This window comes from Lampetra fluviatilis, chromosome 26 (assembly GCF_964198595.1).
Source record: "Lampetra fluviatilis chromosome 26, kcLamFluv1.1, whole genome shotgun sequence".
Lineage (NCBI taxonomy): Eukaryota > Metazoa > Chordata > Hyperoartia > Petromyzontiformes > Petromyzontidae > Lampetra > Lampetra fluviatilis.
In genome coordinates this window covers 3,099,797-3,124,340 of record NC_136300.1, presented here as the reverse complement: position 1 = coordinate 3,124,340, position 24,544 = coordinate 3,099,797, and the positions used below count along the sequence as shown (strand labels likewise).

Sequence of the window (24,544 nt, the reverse complement as noted above, 5' to 3'; positions counted from 1 at the left end):
AAACCAGCAGGCACGGAAAATTTACCAGTTTCGATTTACGAACGCGCATCATGTGAACAAACGTGCGTACGCGATCGGGGACGGTTTAAGCCGACGCCGCCGGTACGAGCTCCGTGGTAAGCAGACAGTGCCGTGAGCACGCGCACCATCGCGAAGGGCTCGTGCCCCCAATTAGTTTACACGACAATGTGAGGTGGGAAGTAGCATTCCTTGTTGGGGAGTGCCATTAATTGTAAGCTGAGGCTCTAAAACTGCACCAGAACCCCGTGGGATTATTCTGAAAGCGCCCAAAAAACAACAACGCTCGCTTTGCAAAGCGTCGGGTGCACTCCTTTCCACGCGGGGGGGGGGGTATAATTACAACCCAAAGGCAAATAAAGCGGACGTGCGATTTGCGGAGCGAGACAGGGCAGAGGTGGGCAGGAGGTGACTGTGCGGCCTGGTCAGTTCAGAGCTTCAAACGGCGGGTGAGTTTTGTTAAACGAAGGGAAAAGGGACCAAAAAAAATAGCTAATGTCGACAGGAACACGTTTCGCGCACAGCTCCCCGCGTTTTTGCATTCTGATGTCTCGAGGCGAACGGGTGGGTTTTTTTTATTTTCCTTAAGTCGATAAAAAAAGACGGGTTTCTTGGAGTTGCACGATGGCGAAACACCGCTCTGTCGCTCACAGGAGTGCCGATCAAGAGACAGAGATCAACCGCGGGCGTGCCGCGTGTACGATACACTTAAACGTGCGTGGGAACACACACACGCACGCGCGAACACTCGCCCACACGGACGCGCTCGATCGCACAAGAGCTGATCTAAGACTCTGATTCAACGGGCACGGCAGACGGCCCTCTGGGAAAGCCCACACATCAAACGGCCCGATGGATCCCCGTACTTCTTTGTCCGCTTTTGTGAAGTCTAACCGAGGGCCCTCTGTGTGCGCCGCTCGCGATCAAACGGACCGCGGGGCAACGACGCGACTCCCTCCCCCGCCGTGGCTCCGTCCTCCCCCGGGACCTGTGACGGTGGTGCCCGGCATCGCCAACAACAACAACTACAATACATCGTCCCCGCTCCGACAAATCAGTTATTTGTCGTAAAAATGCCGTGTTTTTTTTTTGTTTGGCAAGGATGCCAGGGGTTTATCGAAAGCGTCGTGGATGTTGGGGTTTTGGTTTTTACTTCTACCCCCCCCCCTGCCTGGCTTTTGCAGCAGTCCCAATCTTTAGTAATCCCTGTCTTCCGACGGAGTTGGGATTTATTTTTGTTTTTGCAAATAACGTTTGCTTGACCGTGTGCTTTTTAATTACATTGGGTGAATTCAATGGCACAGGGGGGGGGGGGGAGAAACACGGAGGGTGGATGGGAGGGTGCGGGGGGAGCACGCGGATGTTTATGGAAGACATCGTCTAGATAATAGCCATAGACGCCTATTTACTATTTAAACATTTTCATTGTACCTGCGATATCACCGAGCTCCTTGCTACACTCACAGCCCAGGATTGTGCATGCATTCATTCATTCGTTTGTTTGTTTATTCACGTAAGTATGTACTTATATATAAAACACAATAAGCACATTTTGTAGATTAAACTGTTGTCACGAGCCATCCGGGTCATCGTCTTTCCTCTAAAAGATTCAGCAGTGCGGGGTGGCGTAGCGGGCAGTTTATGGTAATGGCATTTTTTTTTCATCCTCATTTTTTCCCTTAACTGCTGCCTTCATCCCCCGGCCCCCACCACCATCACCGTCGCTGCTTATCTTGACACTATCTTCCGGCTCTCCGCCCACCGCAAAGCAACCGGGCCATGTGATCTTGCACGCGCGCCCGGCACACGCGCGCTCCATCACCGCCACTGCCCGGCGCGATCCGCTGCATATGCTGCGGCAAAGGCTTCGTTGTCAAGTCGAGGACGGCGTTAAGTGCGAACGCCGCGCCGCGCAGTGGCGCTCGGAATTGATAATGAGGTGGGAATTAATTAGAAATGAGCGGCGAGTCCGTAGCCTGTATTCTAATTCGTTGTAGCACATCGCTTGAGAATGTATGTGTGTGTGCGCGCGCCAAGGATGGCTGTTGAAAGCACAGCACAAGTAAAATGATTAAATAAAGAGGCGGACGAGAGAAGGTTGGAGTGATTTTGAAGAGCGGAATTTAATAATGAAAAGTAAATTACAAATGTGCCTGGAGAAGAAAGGTTTTAATCATCGCGTATTGCCCTCTGTGAGAGACGTGGTTCACAATCAACGTGACCATTAAGAACTTTTTTGAAAAAGTGGAACCAATCACGGAGTGTATGAAGGAGATGTGCACCCTGTAAAATGATGTCGAGAAACAGAAAGTGGAAGGTATGGATTTGAGAAGACACGCAGGTTAATGACGTCCTTCAGACCGCTGAGAAAAAGAACGTGGGCTTGGGCAGGGTGCGTAACTAGAAGTGATGACGGCCGATGGTCAAAACAAAAAGCGACGGAGTGGTAACCAAAGAATAAAACGCCTCTGATTCGGAGTTCTGTTGTGGAGATGGAGCAACGAAAGCAGCGGATCTGCAGGTGCTAGGTGGATTATTACATTGCAGGGTCATGAGAGATGGGTAACGTGTTGGGGAGGCTTTCATCCAGCAGAGGATTAACTATGGCTGATGATGATGACGATGTGCTCGTCAATGGACATGTAATGACACATTGAATGATTGATTCAAGTCGAGTCTGATGCTCGTGACACGCGCATCGAATCGTGCGCGTGAGAATTGATCGGTTAAATATTGGCGCAAAACGTACGGAGCTCGTACGGAAACATTCCATCTTTGGATAACCGGGCGAACACAAACTACGAGTGAGATTGAGAAAATGGGAAAAGTGCAATCTCGATGGCATCAAAACAAGTCGGAAAACAGACTTCATTCTTGCAGGTGTCTCTGAAATGCAGTTGCGATGAGATCCAAATTGTCGCCGTTAAAATCAATCTGTGACCGAATTTGCGACACATGCCTCTGCCGATGGAATGCTGCATAGACTGCATAGACTACGTGGCATGCTGTGGTTCGTTTTATAATTATTATTATCATTATAAAAAAATATATATTGAATTGTATCAATCAGGCCGTGATGTAAATGCTGACTGCAGCTGCACACTTTACTCTTGGGCCAGATGAAACCAGGCGTGTACCTTTGCTTGCCCTTGCAATGCGTCACATGCAATAGTAATAGTCGCTGAGTGGCTGTGTGTGCCTGCGCCTTGCGCAGCATTTGGTGGAGTCGTATACTGCCTCAAATGACAAAAGTAACTTTTCCTTCACCGACAGAGTTGATGGAAATCCCATCGCAGTGGCGAAGCCCGGGCGGGTTAACAGTTTTCTGAAAGGGTGCATAACGATTAGTGACTTTGATAAGTCACTCCGAGTTAGATGGAGTGGCCACCACGGAAATGTAATGCGACTGAGAGTAAGATTCGTAATCATAATAAATTACATTTTAAAAATGCGCCCTTTCTGCTCATTACTCAAGGCGCTGTACGTCACGGAAATAAAAATACATCGCAGGCCAAGGGGAGGAAAAACTAAGATAGCAAAAAAATACAGTAAAACCTTGGATTGCGAGTAACTTGGTCTGCGAGTGTTTTGCAAGACGAGCAATTTTTTTTCATAAATATTAATTTGATAAACGAGCGAGGTCTTGCAATACGAGTAGTACGTGTATACGCTTTGTCTGCCGAGCGTCACGTGATCACAACTGATATACACGAGTGCTTTGATATACGAGTGCTTTGGATTACAAACAACGTTTCCGGAACGAATTATGCTCGCAATCCAAGGTTTTACTGTAGACGCTAATTCAGAGACTCGAAAGTGAGAGAGAATAAAGCGCGTACAGAGTCGGGGGTCTGAACGCCGCCCTCTCCCCCCGAGTGACGCTGGGGGCAGGGCGCTCGTTACGCAGCCGCGGAACTGCCGCACAACAGAAGTCACGGTCACCCATTGAAACTAAAATATTTGTTTTATTTTACCGGGTAAGGCCCATTGAGCTACACAGCTATTTGTTTCAGAAGTGGCCGCAAATGATAGCCCAACGAAGTTGGCTTATCATCGTGTGGAAATTCATAGCAGCAAAGTGCTCTTGAACGCATGTTCATTTTAAATCTGGAGGGAAAAACCAGATGACCCCGCGGGTAACCGGGCATTTGCAGACAACCCTGTCCTGTCACGTGGCTTGCAGGTGTACAAGGTGCGCGTGGAGCGGAACGCGCACGACAGCTGGATCGTCTTCCGGAGATACGCAGACTTCGTCCGACTGCACGACAAGGTAGGCGCTTCATCCGCTCGTTTTGAACCTCGACCGTACCCGGCGTGCGCTCGAACGATGCCGTCCATCCGGTGAATGTTCGTCGTCAGCAACCAATTGGAACTGCCCCTGGCGTTGTCCGGCGTCACTCAAAGTCACGTGACCTGCGCTGAGCGATTGGCTGGATTCTATTGTCAGCTCAGGTGCGAGGGGTGGGCAGTGGGTAAAGAGACTTATATGAAGTGGGGAATGTTATATGTCGATTGGGCAGTTGCTTATGTGAAGTTGGAAATGTAAACGGCCGATTTGACACTCCCCGGCCATTGGTACATGATCACCGAGTGTGTGGCGAATGATAAGTGTCGGTGTTTAGTGACAGTTAAGCGAGTGGTGAGTGGTCCCAGGTCAATGGCGTAAGGCGAGTGGCCAGTGTCCAGTGAGAGTCAGGTGAGTTGTGAGCGTTTGGTGTCGTGCACGCCGCTCACTCGATGCCCTTCTCATATGCACACGTGCAAGGGCGTTGCCGTCCTTGGTTATGCGATGTGTATGGCACTTTGCAGCAAAACTGGAGAGACACAAATTGCACATGGTAATCAGATTATCATGCCAATTCTCTAGGCAATTATTTTTTAATCAAATTCGCACCGACAGCTTACAGATGACGAGTATCTTCTGTTCTTGAAACACTCTCTGATAGTACTTAAAACAGTCAATAGCTGGGCAGGGCAGTGCTGAGTTAGCTCCTCATGCCCCCCATTGTTTAGACTCGGACTTTCTTGAGAGGTAAGGCCTATTAAGCGAAAACAGACCTTTCTAGATGGAGTGTGTTTGCCAACAACACGTCATAACCCAGAAGCATTTGTTTAACAAGCCTGCTTGCTGATGAGACCCACAAGTGTGAAACCAGTTCCAGAGTTTTCTTGCTGAAACAAATACTGCTGGATAATGCTGGTCTGGAATCCAAGTAGGCCCGTGGGCTATTCTTATGTGGAGATGTAGAATGGGAGCTTTGCTTATATAGGTTTTCACCCATATTGCTCCGCAATGCATAATGCCTTTGTATGCAATATAGCTGAATAACCAATCGATGTATCGTGTGGAGCATATCAGGAATGCTCATTGAACATCCTGGCCAATGTAAATTGCACATTGTGCGCTCTCGGTTCTGTGCTGCCAATTGGACACAACTGGAAAAATCACTTTCCGTGTCGACATTATCGGTCGCCCCCCCCCCCCCCCCTTCAACGCATCTCATCTCCTAACCCAAATGCCAGTCAGAGAAATGTATTTACATCATGGCCATGAAGGGGGAGTGTGTTTTTCAATATTGTTTAAAATCTGTTTCCATTTGTTAGGCGTATCTGCATGGGTTGTGACCGTCAAACTCAATTCACCTGCGAACATCTCTCTGTCGATTATTTTTCGTCATCTCCGGCATTCAAATCTCTGGGGCATTATGCATCTCGCTCCTTACATCTGACATGGCAATAGATCCGAAGGGCTAAGCCATGTATGCACGTGACCGTGTAATAGAATGCGCAACCCTTTTGTCAATCCACTGCTGAATGAAGGCGTCGCGTCTTTTCGGTCATGGGGGGTTTTGTGACCATACTTCTCTACGCTGGTCAGCGCGAGTCTTGTAATGAGGAGTAGCTAAGGACTGGTTTCCGATATCGGTACGGTGTGATGATCGACGTGCAATGTGCACACCGCTACGCGACCGCTGCACACGTGCAGTGCCACGTTTCGCTTTTTCTTGGTCGGCCTTCTGCGCTGAAGCTTTACTTATTTATTTGCCGCTTACAATTCTTCTAAAGTGGACGACCGATGACCGATGTGATCCCCCTGGCCATTCAGAAATTACGTTCGGAGCTAACAAGCGATTGTCATTATTCTGCAGAGCGAAAGATTATTATTTAACAGCGCAACGAATATGATATTTCACGTGAATTTTCAACCTTATTAGATCAAATTTTGCGACTTCAAAAATTACTCGACAAAATTGTCTCCAATAACAGATGGATTGTGTAAAAAAAAAATGTTTTATTATCAGTCAGAAAATTCCATGTGTTCGTAAGTGATTGTTGTTCATGTACACACAGCAGTATATAACAGTGTACACCTCGCGTTTGTAGATCACATGGTTGTATTTGGTGTGGGGGTAGATTGTGAGAATTCCCACCTCTCTCAAGGGGTCTGACCAGCGCGGAAAAGAGTAGGCCAAAACACCCTTTTGGAGATGTTCTCCAGATGTCCCTCCAGTGGAGTAGCTTCCAACTAGATAGGGGTATGTGGGCAATCAGTCACCGCACTGCACCTTAACCTTTCAAAAATCACATTTATGATGTGTCTACGTATGTATAACTTCTTTCACACTGTACGTAGCCAACCGTGCATGTAATTATCGTTTTTATTGTCTATTTTTATGCTTATCAGTGTTCGTGTGATGGTGCTTTGATCAGCACCATCAAATGACAAGCGGCCCAATTTGTGTGTTTGTGAATGTTCCCGTTCGTCCGACTTTTAGCGAAAATGTGTCATCGCCCCTGTCGCCAACAATCGGGTAAATTGCCAAGGCGATGTTTTTCGGCATTTTATGCAAACGTCTGAATTTGTGAATCTGACGAAACGTTGAAGTCGCTCTGTAGAAATTCCAGAACAACACACACTCCCGCACGCACTCCCTCTGCTGTTTGAAAACATTTCTCAAATGGTTCATCATTAAATAGTAATGTGATATTAGCACTGGGACATTGCAATTAAATTATGTAGCATCTATTAGAAAAGGAACATTGTTTCAGTCAAAACTCATCATAAGCCTTTTAACCTCTCCACATTTTAAAAATATATTGCTCGTAATTTCATTCCATCTCTTGCCTTGAGTGCCCTTTACCATCCATATTCTCAAAAAAAATTAAATTATAAAAAGTAATAAAACCCTGACTGATTCCTTATAATTTACATTTAAATTTCATATTATATCTGAAAATGTCCAATTCAAGGCATTCTGAATCCTATTCGGACATAGACAAGCTAAAATTATATTAATAATTTTTGCCTTATTTGTGCTTTATTCAAACAGAACGCAAGCAACCGCCTTCGTATGCTGCTCTGGATTTTTCACCCTTAACCATTTTCAAACTAAGGTTGTTTATCTGTTCAACCCTTCCCCCCGTCCATTGGTAATGTGGTGAGAGCATCACTGTAACTCTCATGTAGGTGATCCAATATGCATAAAGTTGGAGTTTTGAATTGCTATTAGTGACTGACCCAATTTCAAAACTGGCCACATCGATCAAAGGATCTCCCAAACTTTAGAAACACAACCCAAGGCACAGAGGACTGTTTACATGTATGGAAGCACGTCATACCCTGACGGCTGCCAGTCGGCATCTGCACGGCTAATTAAATACCCCCCCCTAAGATAAACACACCAAGTTGGAAAGCGTTACGTAAGCCGTGCATATGCATGACCGTTCTCAGCCTCTTCATCATCACATTTCGTTCACCGAATCGAACGGCACGCGTACCCAATGACGGTTAACAAGCGGCGCTTTAACTCGCGACCGCGTGGCCTGAATATTAACAGGTGCATCGTTGTGGGGAATGTGGCGATCCGATTTTTGTTGCGACGCGCGACGGAGCACGATTTGAGTTGCGGGGAGGGGTGCGGGCGGGGAGCGGAAACGACGAGCCGTGGCGCGTGGGCTCACGAGCCATGGCCGCTTTTCAATTTCTGATCTGACCTCCGTTCCTCGCGGTTTTGGCCCAAAAACCACCCGGACGACGTCGACAACCGGTGTCGGCAGCTGCGCGAGAGCTTCCCCGAGCTGCGCATGGAGCTGCCGCCCAAACGCTGGCTCCGCGACAACTTCCACCCCGGCTTCCTGGAGGTGCGGCAGCGAGGCCTGCAGGCGTACCTGTACAGCGTCGTGCTCAACAGCCAGGCGGCGCGCAGGTGAGAGACGGCGGACAGCTTGCAGGGCGGCCCGCTCACGAGCGACGTGGATGCGGAGGTTATTCTTCACACCGCGGACGCGCACAGTTGAACCCCAGTATTCTGCTCATTCTGGCGGGTCACTATGTATGTGTGTTGAACTTCTTTCGCACCGTACGATAATCGGCGTAAGAAGAACAGGTTATCTTAGGAGATTTCATTCACTCTCATAGAGTAGTAAGAAAAAAGGCTTTGCCCCTTCCGTCAATAACGCAGGAGGCGTCAAGATGTTCAAGCACCAGTAGTCTGCATTAACCAAATCACGCTTGTGGTAAGACATGCAAACACACGTACTTTGATGATGCACGCGTTGTCATTGAAACTGATTGGGCTACACCGGAGACGGCCTCCTTCATGGCCTTGTCTCACCACCAGTGTTAGGCCAGAGAACGGCGCCAAAAGGAAGACAAAGGCAATGCAAGTATCAAATCATTGGTAGCTCGGGTTGAGCACTGTAGCTAACAGTTCTGTATGGTAGTGAATGAGGTCACATGAGATAACATTAGAGTGAATGGATGTCACTTTAGCCTACAGATCTCTGTGCGATTGAATGCCATCACTTTAGCGAGCAGACCTCTGCTGGAGCGAATGGAGGTCACGCTCGCTAACCGATCTCTTTGCCAGTGAATGAAGTTGCTTTTAGCTGACATATCTCTGGTGACAGTCAACGGATGTCACTTTAGTCTACAAATCTCTGTGGGATTGAATGCCATCACTTGAGCGAACAGACCTCGATGGGAGGTGAATGAGCTCGCTTTAGCCGACAGATCTCAATGCGGAGGTGCAGGACACGTGGGAAGTTGGGGATGTTCCACTTTCTAATGGCTCACGGTGGTCACTGGTTACATTGCAGAGAGGATCTGCAAAGTTTGCCCCCTCCCCCCCCCCCCCGACTTCGTCACAGACAAGAGGATTTCAGCTGCACCACAATTTATGTAAAATCCACACAACTACTGGCTAGCGACTCAGTCCTGGGCCTGCCGTGCGAGCGCGCTACCGAGTGATGAAAAGGTTCCGTCGTCAGCATGATCGGCCGCCTTGTTTTGAAGGGCTCGGGAATCCGAACCACGGTTTAGCCCATACATTATCAGAGTTATGTTTTTTGTTTGCATTATGACTGCAGGTATTGTGGTCTATGCAAACATGACACCTTGTAAAAAAAAGGTGTCAGTTTTGTTGCCAGATAGAAGGGTAAAAAACAAATTATCATATTTTTTTACTGGCAAATGAGGTTCCAATGGTTTAGCCCAGGGTTCTTCACTCAGGGGGGCGGAGGAGGGGGGGGGGATCACTCGTGGCTCCAGTGCCAGTGCTGGATATAGGCAAGCGTGTACGCCGGACAGCGGAATGCAACAATGCCCGAGGGTTAACAGATCTCCCGAAAAGCTATACATAATCAGAATATTTATTTAGATTGGAGGAATCCGATGAGCTATGAAGCATTTTATCGCAGATGTCCAGGAGATATTGTGTTAGCTAGAGCAGTGTTCTTCACTAATTTTCAGAGAGGGGGGGAGGGGGTGGACTTTCGCTGATAAGACATCATCAGTGTGTATGAGGGCCGCCACACATTTGAATCCATTGGGGTTTGACAGCAGCACGATGATGATGATGCTGGGGGTGTTTTCACCATTTGTTTATCGCCGGGGAGCGGCACATCAGCGGCCGTCAGTGTCCCGTGGGCCCTGCAGTGAAGAACACTGATCTAGTGTGACTTAGGCAATGCCGGAATAACACGAGAATACGAGAATCTTTGTTCTCTACATCTTGCGGGTTGTCCCTTAGCCATATCTAAACATGCCGGGGTTGTCCAGATACCCGCGGAGGCTGTGCACCTGGCACCGACACGCGCACACACGCGCACACACACACAGAGCAGCGACAGTTTCCTTTCCCGCTGGGAGAGCGTGTTTGCGAGCGTTGCGATTGCGCCCGAGACACGGCGAGGTCCTGTTAGTCGGTCGTACTGGGCACATTGGGTTTTATAAGCAAGCTGTCGGGAAAAATGATGTACCTTGACACCGCTGACACCGAGTCAGACTCTGCATCTCGGTGGAATTGAGCGCACTTCCTATGGCCATGGGACCCAGGTCAGAGTGTGCGTGCGTGTGTGTGTGTGTGCATGCGTCCGTCCGTGCGTGCGTACGTGCTCAGCGATGTTTAATCCGTGATGTGCAGCACAGACTTCGTAATCTGCAGCCGGTTGCAAAGGCACAGCAATTGATCGTGCTGCAGTTAATTATAAGTAAATGTTGGCAATAAAAAATAATGGGTAGAGCTAAAAACAAAATAAACACAAAACAGACTTGTTAAGATGGGTGATGAAACGAATCTTTGTAAATGAGACGGCTCGAATTTACTTTGGTGCGTGCTGTTTATGCACAGTGTGACGTGTTTTGAACACACCCCGTGATAAATATTTCAGCGGGAACATTTTTATCGCCGTGCCAGGTCACATTTGCCATTGTGTGCGAGCCATTTGCACTTAAATGGGTCGCCCATTTAAGGCACAGGGTGCTTTCATCAGCGCGTTGGGTCAAAAGTTTAGGGTGGGCATCTTTGTCTGTGTCACACTTGATGTGCACAGCATGTGCAGAAAAATAATTAACCAATCGCCTCTTCAAACCAGCGCATACATTATTAACAACATGTAACAAAAATGCCTAAATGTATAAATAAAATAACGAGCCAGCTGTGCACCAATGCGGTGGCTTCTAAATCCTCAGTTCCCCCCGGGGGGGGGGGGGTTGGTGGTCGGTGTCTGAAGATCCGCCGGCTTTTTAACGGTTCCCAGTATTTCCAGCGCCGTTCTTGTTTCCCTGTGCGGGCGCAGCGCTGCAGTACGAGAGTTCCTGTGCCTCGATGAGCCTCCCGGACCCTTCGACAGCTTGGAGGAGAGCAGGGTGAGGTCGCAGAGGTCAAATTTGCTTCCGTCCTCAACATTGGACGGGGTCGGGGGCGAGGGCGGGAAGGACATGAAGTCAATAAAACACACTGTGCTTTTGTGAGATTTCAATTTTAAGGGTCCACTAGAAAAGTTGCAGAGGTGTGTGTTTTTGTGTTTTAGTTGCAATAGATGCCCACAAAACAGTACCTATTTAGATGGTCAAACCAGAGAGCAAATTGCGTGTGTGTGTGTGTCCGCATGTGCGCGTGTGTGTGTACAAGCACTTTTTTAACGTGTGTGCAAATTCCAGCGGCTACCATTGCAGCTAAATAATTGATCATTTCAGTGCGGAATGCACATTTTAAACCAATGCGCCCCAATTGTCCACACTTGCCCCCCCCCCCCAAGGGCCGGCCTTGGCCAATCTCCGTCACACGGAGTGGCACTTCAACTGAAAATGTGCGGTGGCGTTAGAGGTTGGACAGCTCTGAAAAGATGCAATCAGAACGGAGGGGAAAGAGGCCATCGGTGGCAAAAAGCCATTATACTCGGATGAATTGCACGTGTAAAAAGAAAAAAAAACACCAAGATTTTTAAATTCGTTGCAAACGATCGTGGATCTTGCGCAGAGAACAGATTGGTGGTACCACCTGGTGGAGAAATCCTTGTAGTGCCGCTCATCGTCAGTCGAAGAGAAATTTCCAATTTTGTTCAGCGCGTGACTTTTCTTTTGACCATTTGCAAGTAGCCCGACTCGAGGCCTCAGAACACGCAAATTGCTGGAAATATTGGGGTAGTCACGTGGCCTCATTGCTTGCAGAATAATTGACACACACACACCTCCATTAATAACACCGTTGGTCACTGTTAAACAAGGAGGGCGGCTTATGAGAGGGTGCAACCGTGTGAAATATACTGGTTTAAAAGGCACATGATTCACTCAGTAAATACCTAGATTTTGTATTACATCGCCTGAGGAGCAAAACATATTTGTATTCACATTTGAACTTGCCATGAGTCTGCATTCATCACCTCCATTTTTTTGTAAAAGTAATTTTAACGTCTTTTTTAGATATTTTTTTGTAAGTCACCTTACGGGATTAGAAAAATTTTTTTTTCCCTTTTATTTTATACCTCAGGCAGATACTTCTCTATTCAATCGCATATCGTTTATACGTGTTCCTTTCTCCTTCATCGCGCATTATATACACATGGAAGGTTTACATCAAGCGGAACCTCCCGATCAGCCGGGCGGCGGTGGCTATGCACCTGGCCTGTAAATCCAGCACTGTGGAGGCGAGAGCTGTTGCATCACACACAGGTTGCGAAACTCCCTTCCCGTGAGCGTCGAGGTGCCATATACCCTGGCAGGCCAGGGTATATGGTATCAGAAAACTTGAGAATGTATTAATTACACGATAAACCACACTGCCCTCCCCATGAATGCAGCCACATCGCAATAATAACATCACACCCAACAATCCCCGGCCTCTAAATCACGTAGCCAAACTCATACGTCATTGTGGAACAGACCCGGAAGGTTAAAACCTGTACAGAGTTTGTTTAGTTCAACCAAGGCTGCTGGCAATTATTGGCCTGGAAAGTCAGTATGGTGATGGATAAAACAAGAAGCCCATTTATTATTTGTTAGTAGAGACATAGAAGGGAGGTCTTCATGCATTCAGTGATTGGTGGCTGTATGGTAGCTTACACCCCACTAGCAACTTGGTGAATTGTCATGATTAAGGGTCACGGTTCAATTTAATCATCGATTGTCTTTTTTTTGTCTTTTTTTTGTCTTGTTTTTGCCATCTAACGTGTATTTTTGGTTTGTTCTATCACGTTTGTAGTTTTGTTCGCTCTATTAACCGACTACTACCACTTCTGATAATTATCATGACGATAAGTTTAAGAAAGCTACAATAAATGTCTTCACAACCATTGTAGTAAAACAAACTGTGGGTCGCTGCAAGTCACACTGGACCATGGTTCGGATTCTTACAAGGAAGCCAAAGTCTCCCAACAGCCAAAACTGAAGCAACTTAGCAAAGGTCCCAAGAATAGAGAGATAAATTTGTACCAAGCAATGCTGAATGGCTCCATTGTTTTCTGATTTGTTTTGGAGACGTAAAAATATGCGCAATCATTGTATAAATAATTCTGCACGTCGTCAACGCTGACCTAAAACGCAAATTGTTTAAACATTCGTGGAGGAGTGGTGCAGTGGTTGGCACACAACACTACGAACCCCCGTGACGTAAGCTTTATTTCTATAATGGCTAACATGAGAGGTGATTGACGTCTGAAATAGGTCCTAGGCCCCCTCCTTCACCAACTCTCACGGAGAAGTATGGATAAACAACCTCCCGTGACCAACATCAGTTTGGGGAAGCCTCCAGCGGTGTATTGACAAGAGCGCCGTAAATTATCATGATTAATAATCGTATTTATTTTAACATATATATTTATAAAATAAGCGACCGCTATGGGCAGCAGCACTGCATGTCTCGCATCAATGCCGTTAATTTGTACACTTCAACATTTTCAGGTGTGAATTGAGACCCACAACTAAAGGCCTCGCTGCCTTCCACTCTGAAGGAGGGCTATAACTGTAAACTCTTAAGTATGCCTTCCCCCTGTGAAACGGATTTGGTATTAACATAATCCCTTTCATGCCAGTGTTATTCCATTGCCTGAAGCCTTAGCTTATTTTATATTTATATGTGTATTTCTGCCATAAGTCAGTGTTAATGAAAAATACGCGGGGTGTTTGTAGTTACTGCACCATTGCCAACATCGGCCCTTAGTTTTAAGTTTTTTGTTATTTACATATCTAAAAGGTTTATTTTGTATACATATGTTATTTGGGGCTTTTTGTAAACTTTGTTTTAGACAACATGCGGAGGAAGGGAGCAAAGGTGAGATTTGTGAGTAGTTTTACAGCATCCACTATTGTCTGTAAACATTGGTGTATCTTGGCTTATTTCCACTTTACTATATTTATCCGGCCAAGTATCTGGGCAGTGGAGTGAGTGGCTAAACATGGGGAAGGATGTGAGTTCAAATCCTCGATGAGGGTTGACTCTGCCCATGGTCCCTGTGTAGTCAATAAAATCGGTACCAGTTAGCGTTAGTCCGTAGTGTTAGTAGTTGTCCTATGGATGGACCCACCCTTGCCACGTGAATGTGGAATTTGCACCATTGGCACAGGGCTGTAAACAGGAGATGAGCAATGCCTCAGTGCTGTATTACAACACTGCATTCGACTTTACAACACTACATTAAACCACCTGGATCCAAATTTGATTGTCTTGAGTAAATAGTTCAAGGCAGTCAAAACCATGTACACTGACATGAAACAACATCAAGGTTTAACACACGCAAAACGTACTAAGGCTGGCATTTTATTCTTGAAATGTTCAATGCAGCATTTCACCAATACTCAGAATACTCTGCCAGATACTCGACGCGATTGGATAGCAGTGCTTTGAAATACACACCAGAGTTATGTAAATATGTAAATAAAATACGGGAAACAAACTAATATTCGAAGTTCATGATCTTGAAGTCAAAATTCCAACAGAAGATCACAACTGTTTTCTGATTAGGTTCGGCATGTGCTGCCCCCCCCCCACTTACCCATTGCTACGCCGATGGCCTGGTGCTGAAGGCCCTTTGCTGGTGGCAGTGCAGTGCTCACCTTCGCCCTGACCAGCATGTTGAGGCAGGGTCAAACAAACCCCCCCATGACTGACACGGCTGGAGAGGCCCTCATCTAGCAGCGGATCGACAAAGGGCTGTAAATAATGACAGTTGTACATTTATTATACACAGGGACGGAGGATGATATGCTGGGGCTCTAAGCTATGGCAAGTTCACGGTTCGTAAATATAGTAATGCCTGTATATTGTTGTAATGTCAGAATGAAAATGAACCATTTTATACAGTTATTTTTCTCTCCTTTATTTTTCAATCGATTTTGTAAAACTTGAAACTCCGTTAGATTTTTTCTTCGTATTTAGAGGCCACTCATAAGGTAATGCCCTAAGCTGTAGCTTACTTATCTTGTGTCTAATCCGGCACTTATTATACACTTCCAACGAGATCTATAAAAGTGACAGCCATTGGATAATATTGCGCTGACACTCACAGTTTAAAAGTGAAAGTAGTTTCCTGGGTATTTCAGACAGTGGTGGAAACTAGACAAATCCATAAAGAGGTGGATCTGGAAACTTCCAAGGATGGGGGGGATGGAGCAATCCTGAAATTTCAAGCTTTTTAAATAGGTCCCTATATTTAATTTAAAAAAACTTTTTTTTTGATTGGTTTAACACGTAGGCTTTCGCGACCAATATCCATAATAGAGTTTTTGTTGGGTTAGATTGCGTAAATATATAAATGTGTCGTTAAAGGACAGGATCAAAGGGCTCGCATAATGCGCATGCATCATGTATGTTGGCTCATTAAGAAGGGTGGTCACCACATCTACGCCTCTATATAAGCTACGAAACAGGTGGACTTCTCCACAAATCTGGCTGTCGCCTGATGAAGCTCGTTGTAGTTACTGGCAAAATGTCGTACTTAGATTGTAAATGTTGTGGCTTGGCTCTCCAAATCACCGATGTGCTGTACGAGTGACACATTGGCACGTTCTGTTTAGGTGTCAGGTGGTGGTGGGTTTTAACAACACATTTATTTATTTATTTACGTGATCTAACCCAAAAAAAAACCTCTCATGGATTTTTTTGGGAGTCAAAAAGTGGGGCGGGGTGATCCATCACTGTTTCAAAAGGCAAGACATTCACCCCCTCGCAATTACTCAACTACAAGCTTCCGGTTAGCATTAGTCCGTATTATAACGGCTCACAATATAATACTCGAGTGAAATCAATGTGCATGTGAAATGGGGGTGTCACTAAGATTAACCTCGATGAAAGTGAACGGCAGTCGATGGCACCGCACGCGCCCACATACGTGCGGGCGCAGATTTACACGGATTGATCAGGAAATGCATCTCATCGGATTTATCAGGATATCATCTCACGGCACCACCACTGCGCCCCCCCTGCCCCCCTCGGTCTGTGCCCACGTGCGTGCCCACGTGGGTGCCCGTGTGCGTGCGTGCCCGCGTGCGTGCGTGCCCGTGTGCGTGCAGGCGTTCTGCGAGAGCCTGGAGGAGGCCAACGCGCGGCTCCAGCGATCGCTGCTGGAGCGCGAGCGGGAGCTGGCGTCGTGGCGCCAGGAGTGCGAGGAGCTGCAGACGGCGCTGGAGGCGGCGCAGGCTCGCGTCCGCGTCCTGGAGGACACACGGCGGTAAATATACCGTACGGCGTCGCACGACGCCGGTACAACCACCACCACCACCACCCCGTACGCGCACACGCAAAGAAAAAAAACCCGCTGTGTTCGGGTCACGCGCGTGGAGCGATACGGCGCAACCGCGGAAGCCTACGCAGGGGCAGAATAGTGGCAGATTGACGGCAAGCAGTTGGAGGACATTTTCAATCTTTGCATTTTTTTTCCCCATTTTATGATGCGTGGTTCAGAAACGTGGACACTTCACAAGGGAAATTTAACAAAAGCCGAACAGAACACAAAGAAGCACGGAGAAGTGCATTTGAAACCGTTCATTCGTCACTTTTCTTAACGTTTCCCATTTTTCTTTATCAGAGCTCAACGGTGTAAAGTCGGTCAATCTCTGTCCTGCCTCTGTTCTCTGAAGAACGGTCATTACCTGAAAATGTCAGCATATTATTTATATTTCCTGTTAAAATGCAGTGGTGGTGATGGTGAATGTGGTGGGGGTTTTTTTTTATTCCTGCTTGCACAGCACTGCCAATGCGCAGTCCCTTGTGCTTGTTAGATATATACATTTTGTACATATAAGCCACAGTTTTTGACACAGCAGGAAAATTCCACCCACATTTTTTTTCTTCAAATTTTGTAACTACCCCAATGCCGCGATCAGCGTCATCAGAGGCGGGCGGCGAACGTGCACTCGGTGCCACCAGTCCCACGGCGTGGAACAGCCGACCCACCGACATTCTCGTATCCGTGCGAGAGTCTTTCAAAAGACGGCAAGAGATGGGCGTGTTTACCATATCTCTTCCGTGGATTTGTACAGCACCCTTGGGGTGTGTACTTCTCAACGTGGAATTATAGAAGCCATCCGAATAATCATCGACATGGTTTGGCGAGTTTAAAATGGCACTGATTTGACATGACTCTACCAGTATGATCAGGAATGCTCTGGTGACATCAATGGAGTGTCCCGAACTTATTTGCTAATCAATCGTCACTAGAGTGACATCACATTTTGGAGTGTACCTGACCGAAACTTTTGATTAAAGTTTTTTTCATTAATGGAGCTTGACGCTTGCGGCAGACAACCCAGGACACCCTAGCCTCGATGTGTATGTACAAGTTAATAACGATGTGTTTTTTGGGTTGAATTCATTATTCTGTTACTCTTTGCTGAACTTTTAATATACAGTGTAATGCATTAAACATGACAATTTTTAGCCAATGGAAATAAAAATGTTAATTCAGACATAAATGATCTCAAAAAATTCCACAACAATGGTTCTGCACTTAATTTGGCTAAATTTCAAATTTGGGAATTTAAAAAAATACATAATTGGACATGGATGGGATAGTGCTGCCCTTTTATGTATGCAGCGGAGGTCACATAAAGGGATTTTGCACGGCTCTGAGACATCTAAATGGATATTCCGTCTCTTGACATGAATCCGAAAGCACGATCTGGATAAAATTGTGGAATAAAAAATATATTTTTTATGCTGCTCGTATAAAAATTCACCGCATACTGTCTGTTACAGCATACCGCTGCAAGTTCTACGGTGTTCACAAACCCCTGCCTACGCATAGAATTACCAAAACATTTTTATTACAACAGAAGAATAATAAACTCTGTGACAGTGTGTCAGTCCGTGCGTATTCCAGTTTACATGCCTTGCCAAGATGTCACGACAAAGGCACACAAACCGTAATGTTGATTTTTCCCCTCGTGAGCGATTTTCACAAACTATATTTCACAGACCCATGTAGACCTGAGAGCAGCAGTAGTTTATTAAAATATTTATACACTGTGCACTACGTGTACATATTTTCCGATATTGACTATTTTTGCAATGATTACAACATTGCTTTACGGCAAGAGCCTGATTTCACCGCGCGCTTTCCTCTTAGGTCTGGCGCCATAGTAAATATTACAATGGTAAGGCAATCGATTTGCCGTGTGGTTCGGACAAATTAAATGACGAAGTGGTTCTGCGCATAATTAAAGAGATGGACCGCCCTATCTGCTCCATTCACCGTTGTGTGTCGAAAGTCATTCCACCGAAGTGAACGCGAAAAAATCTAAAGAGAATGGCGTTAAAAAAAAAAAAACTCCGCAAGAACCCCGCAAGGGGCTTCTTCGTGTCGGGTCCAAGCCATAAATCACTCGGCTGCTTGAATTAGCGCTCGCGAACTGCTCCGCAGGCATCGGCGCTGAAGGTGAAGTCGTTTTTTGCGCGACCAAACGGTGTGTTTGGGAGTGTACACAGATCATACCGGGGAAAATATACAACAATGTTATGAACAAATAGTTAATTTTGCTGGCAGGATGGGGTGGAAGGCAACAAATATTAATAAATGACAAAGGCGTGCTATTACATGATCTTGTTTTGGCCGCGATCTTGTCATACGTAATTGTGTTACGTTATTCGGCCAGAGGCAATTCGATTTGACAGAGAATGTTGCGAATGAATTCCGTTTATTATTATGTGGGGAACATTGCCACCATGCATTGCTGTAGGCAGGCTCATTAAACTGAGAAAACTATTTCACTCATAAGGGTACCCTTGATATATATTTTGTCAATGTGCACAGCTATTATTAATTATTATTGACAACGTTAGTACATTTCGATTTAAAGCTTTCGGGACTGCAGGGATTCATCTTCTTGGTTCTTTCGGTAAAGTCACTTAGAAGGGAAATAATAAAATAATAAAAATCATAATATTAAAGTATATTATGTTATTATTTTATTATGCTTTATTATTTTATTATTTTATTATTTCCCTTCTACGTGACTTTACCGAAAGAACCAAGAAGATATAAGTAAATGATGAAAGTCGTGCGTGCTTGAGGGACGAACGAGTGACTTGTTATTGATGGACAAGTGAGGTGCAACAGGTGAGGTGCAACAGGTGAGGTGCAACAGGTGAGGTGCAACAGGTGAGGTGCAACAGGTGAGGTGCAACAGGTGAGGTGCAACAGGTGAGGTGCAACAGCGATGTTTGGTCTCTTCCGTGTGTGTCACTGCAGGGGGGAGGAGGATGGTGACGGGAGCAGAGATACATGAGAACCGGAGGGACATGTTTAGCAGACGACGCCATCCCTTCCCCCATCACACCCCACACCCCCTCGTGCTCCCTACGGCAGCCTTGGGGGGGGGACACCAAGATCTCCCGGTGCTTAAGAACCCACAAGCTCCTCCCAAAGCAGCATGTCACCTGTCATCGACAACAACAACATGGAAATGGGATTGCAAAAAAATGAGTTTTTTTTTTTGCTATCGATTTCCCCTGATGAGTTTTAAAATGTCAAAGGTTCATATATGGCGTAAGTTTGTAAGCGTAATTGTCATGAACAATCCACTGCTGGATGAAGGCCTCCCCAAGCGGCCGCCATCCCTCACGATCCTTGGCGATGCAATAATCCACGGAGCACCTCCACGCGAGCTAATTTCATCGCTCCGTAACCTCGGCGTACATCCTCTCAGGCTTTGGCTGCCACTCCGTAATTATTCTAGCGATGTGTCCTACCCAAACCCACTTTTCTCAACGCAAGAATGATGTGTTTACGCCTGCGCATGCGAGCGAAGGGGATCGTCCATTTATTTCTGCCTTGGCTTGCCATCATCCACTTAACACAGAAATGAAACATTAACATATTTCCAGCAATGACAGCGAGACAGTGAAGCTAAAGAAATAAATAGCTTCGATGCGACACTTATATGGAATGGTGAGTGAAAGCAAAGCCAGTAGTCTTAACACACATGTTCAACGTGATCTCACTGCAGCCATCTCAGGGTGCTGGTGCTATTATTATTATTGACAAGCTAAATAATAAGCACGAGGAATTTTCACAGCAATTGTTAAACTAGGAGCTGCCATAATTAGCGTTGTGCACTGGACCCTGAAGAAAGTAATATCATACAATCAGTAGTCTTTAATTATTTAGCGTTGAAGAAAAATAACTTGAGCACAATGTAGTTTAGATATGTAAAACGGTTGTGTGTGTGATAGCATTAATACGTATAAAATGACATGGAACTTAGAGAATGGTGATAAAAAAATATAACTTTTTTTTGCAACACATCTCAGAGCTGAGAGCAGCAATGTGCCTTTTGTGAATTTTATTGCAATCGGTTTTTTTTATTTAAGCTTACTCCGAATTTAACAGAAATGCCTCTGGCTTCGAGAGCCAAATTAAAGTCACTTTAACGAGAAAAGTGGACAACATTGGACATTTAATGTGCAAGCGAACAAAACAAGTGTGCCATTAATCTTTCATTTTCCTTCGCCTTTATCATTTTCCCGCAGTGTTCTTCACAAAGCTTGGGAGCAGTTGTGTCCCAGTTGGGCATTAAAGTCAACGGCTATTGCTCGCCAGTTATTATTCCGTCAACATTACTCATCTGCAAGTGTTGTGTAAATAAAATATATTGTTGGTTATGCCAGCGTTGCCATTGCACGCTAATAATTAATTATGACACCAGTCTTGAATTGTCCAAATCCATTCTATTTCTAAGAACTACTCTTCAAAAAGACTTTCCTCACCAGTGTTAAGAAAAACAAACTATTTCAGATGAAGTCTAACCCTGAAGGCATCGCAGAAACATCTCCTGAGTAGAGTGCAATGAAGGTTATCTGTTTGCTGTGGCTGTTTGTGTTCTTCGCCTTTTTCTCTTGGTGCTTTCAGAGATTAATGCATTCACATTACATTCAATAGAGGTCTACGTTGCATTCACCATCAAAGGCCATGAAACCCCCAAGGATTCATTGGGTATGCACACATTATGTACATGTACAGCCCTTTGTCATTCAGCCCTTTGGAAGTGCTGAGAGAGGGCCTCTTCACAGCGTTACAAGTCATGGGGGTTAATAGAGAGTAATTCACCATGTTCCGTCAATGCAGGTTAGTATACATGGGCGCATAGAAATGCAGTGTGATGGAGTTTGCTGCATTGCCCTCTGCTGTCCACAACACCGCTGCACAGGTTAGGTATTCATCTTCTTGGTTCTTTCGGTAAAGTCACCGAAAGAACCAAGAAGATGAATCCCTGCAGTCACGAAAGCTTTAAATCGAAGGTTAGGTATTGCCTGCTGCATTGTCATACACGGTGCTCGCCCAACCCAGCGCTCTCCAGGTTCAACCTGCTGAGCTTCCGAGATTTAACTAGATCATTCCGGGCGATTTGGATATCGGCATATAGCATATATGTCATGTTTTTGTATCAACCTTATGAAAATGTAATTGATGCAAAGCTGACACAAAGGGTTCATTTAAATGTCACTAGGTATCGGTACATATGCTGGTATTGAAAAACATAATATAAGAGCACAGAGTGGAAAAGGCATTTGTTAGCTTCCCTGAATGACTATTGTGTTTTAAATTGAAGCTGACTTCTAGAAACAAACGTTAACTTTTTCAACTTTGGCACTTATCCAGTATTGGGGGCATTCCCATCGTACCATAATACGAATGCATCTGATACTCGATAGTTATACTTTAATATCGAATGCTGCATGCTGCGTTGTCTCATTTGCTCAAGGAGCCTTGCTCATGAATAATTAAGTGTCTGGTTCACGTGGTCATTCTCAGCCATGATCTATCCACTGCTGAATGAAGGCCTCTCCGTACCGTGAGATTCAACGAAACGCATCTCACTCCCGCACGTGATCTTTACCTCCATCTTCGTGGCTGTATACTCGTGGGTGTATTCTGTCCTTGGGTTCAAGTGGTGCTTACTGGCTGCTCATGCTGGCTACTCATGCAGAAGGATCAGACACACTCCTGGGAAAATGAGCACTGTATTTATTCTCCGTGGTGAGTATCATGTGCGAAGCCCTGGTCTGTTCTACTGATCCTCTCTTTTTGCCATTGCCACATTATCTGCCAACTATAAAGGCGCATCAGCGAAAACAACACACGCAACATGCAAATATGATGTTTGGCATCGTAGAGTTTGCACGCATAGAATATTAACATTAAATATTCATCACGTATACAGTGACAGTCCCAGCCATTACAGCTGCACATATATAATGCTGAAACAATAAAATGGGTACTTGTGCAATGGCATGGCTCACAAATGAAGTACATTAATAGTGGCGGACTGGTATCATTTATTAAGTTTACACGCTTCTGTGATACATATTCTAATCGTATATTTAACTCAATTCGGGGATAAAACGCGGACTTTGTTTCGGTCGTTGAGTCTCGTGGACAAGGAAACACGATTGCTCTCCAGTCTTGAGGTATCGCTGTGACGCATGAACAACATGTTCGTGTGCTCTTGAGTTTTAGCGATGGCCCCTTGGGCAAAGCTTGCAGTAATCAAAAACAAAAAATACTGGGCTCGTAATGCCAACACGCTGCCGTGGTCCGCAGTCTCCTTTCCCCAAGTGTGACAAGAAAGTGGCGTTGTATTAAGGCCCCTTGAAGCATATCACACAAGTACAATAAAGAATGCTTCCAGCAGCCAAAGCACCAGTTATCGTAATCCTGAGCATTGCTGTAACGCTTAAAATAAGCAGTTATTTTGTGTTTTTGTTTTTCTCTGGGTTCTTGGCACTTTTAAATCACTGTTTGGACAATAATGTGAAAATTGGCAATTCTTGTAATGGCTTGCACTTTTTCATTTGAGCACAATTTTCAGTGAAGTACAGCTGCCACGTGTTAACTTGTGCGTTCTGTGAAAACCACTCGCTGCGGCCTTAATGCACTTTGCTGTACAAACGTAACCGCATGCACCAAGTGCGAATGGACACATGTACTTGCATGACAACTTATTAATAAAAGCTAACCATGTGAACGGAATGTTGATGCAACAAATATCTGGGAAGCTGCTTGTTTCAGACATGCTGCTAACGTACAATCTTGCAGTGAAGTGTTTTGAGTGGTATTTGTTTAACTTAAATTGGTGTACGGTTGCATAATTGAATGTTTTTTTTATGGAAAGCACGCTTGGTAAAACATCTTAGTGAAGGTGAAAAAGTCCGATTGATTCCCCACTCAATTGAGTATAGGTGGTCCAGTAATATCTCGGTTTTTGTCGGGGATGCGTTCGTGAAAGGTGCGACGATTATCCAAACTACGTCAAAGTAATTTACAGGGTAGGTGGAGTCGAAGGCTGAGAGGCGACGGATACGAGAAAGGACGGACAATGCTGTCGGCGACATGTGGGTTTACGCGACGCAAATCAGGTAGCAGTATTAATAAAGTGACGTATTTGAGAAATTACGTAAAAGGGGTAGATGTAAATCGGGGTATTACTGGACTCCCCTTCTTTACAGCCTTGAGCCAGTGGTGGACGTTGAAGTCGACCACTCTTGCCTTCCCCACAATATGGGATTACATTTTAATGTTGACAGGTCGATATCCAGCTTGGATTTAAACTTCCAGTCTTTAAATTGGAAGAAGTGTACCTTTGTGTCGCCCATTACGAGGACTTGTGCAATATCTGGTACAATTTCAGTGTGTATAGCATTTCAAAGGAATATTTTCAAGATGGTTTAGAAGGCAGGTACTCCAAATAATCATTACCTATTAATGCAAGAGGCATAACAAATTAGTAAACCGAGACACGGTTTATAATTCACGCCCCTTTGTTAGCGATTTATCAATCCATTTAATTAGGCATGGGGAACATCTTCAATTTAGAATTATACAAAACCCCAGTGGATTCCATGTGCAAGATAAATACGCTGCAACATGTATATTTTAATGGGAGGTGTTTTGAATTAAATAAATGTGAACTGGCTCTACCTGAATCTCTACGTTGCAAATGATGTGGAAGAGATGCCCGCAAGCAGACGCAGACAGAGTGCTCGGCTCTAAATTCAGCGCGAGCTTCCCCCGTGTTAAACACCCCCGCACCCTCCTCGGTATATGACACCGAGCTCGCCATCACATATGCTCACACATGTTAATAAAGGTCTCACAGCGCTTTTAAAGCTTGTAACAAAAAACATCCATGTACAATATTTCCAAAACTGTCTTGATAGAACCTCCAATCCAACAAGGTTATTGAAACTAAAACGCGTGGATGGAAATTATGCAAAATCTTCAAGATTCCCAGCAGTCGTTTTAAGGAATTATG

General features: G+C 45.3%; 1 protein-coding gene across 3 annotated transcripts in view; it reads left to right on the top strand.

Moving 5' to 3' along the window:
- Positions 1–23,257, top strand: part of LOC144941967 (sorting nexin-16-like) — a 38,073-nt gene extending 14,816 nt beyond the window's left edge. For 2 of the 3 annotated variants that reach the window (XM_078868529.1, XM_078868530.1), the window contains exons 3-8: positions 4,202–4,288; positions 8,077–8,225; positions 11,098–11,167; positions 12,370–12,472; positions 16,307–16,464; positions 19,483–23,257. In XM_078868529.1, the coding sequence (XP_078724655.1) occupies positions 4,202–4,288; positions 8,077–8,225; positions 11,098–11,167; positions 12,370–12,472; positions 16,307–16,464; positions 19,483–19,500 (585 nt within the window). In that variant the 3' untranslated portion in view covers positions 19,501–23,257. The remainder of the gene's footprint in view (positions 1–4,201; positions 4,289–8,076; positions 8,226–11,097; positions 11,168–12,369; positions 12,473–16,306; positions 16,465–19,482) is intronic. The other variant, XM_078868531.1, reaches the window with a different exon arrangement.
- The last annotated feature ends 1,287 nt before the right edge of the window (positions 23,258–24,544 follow it).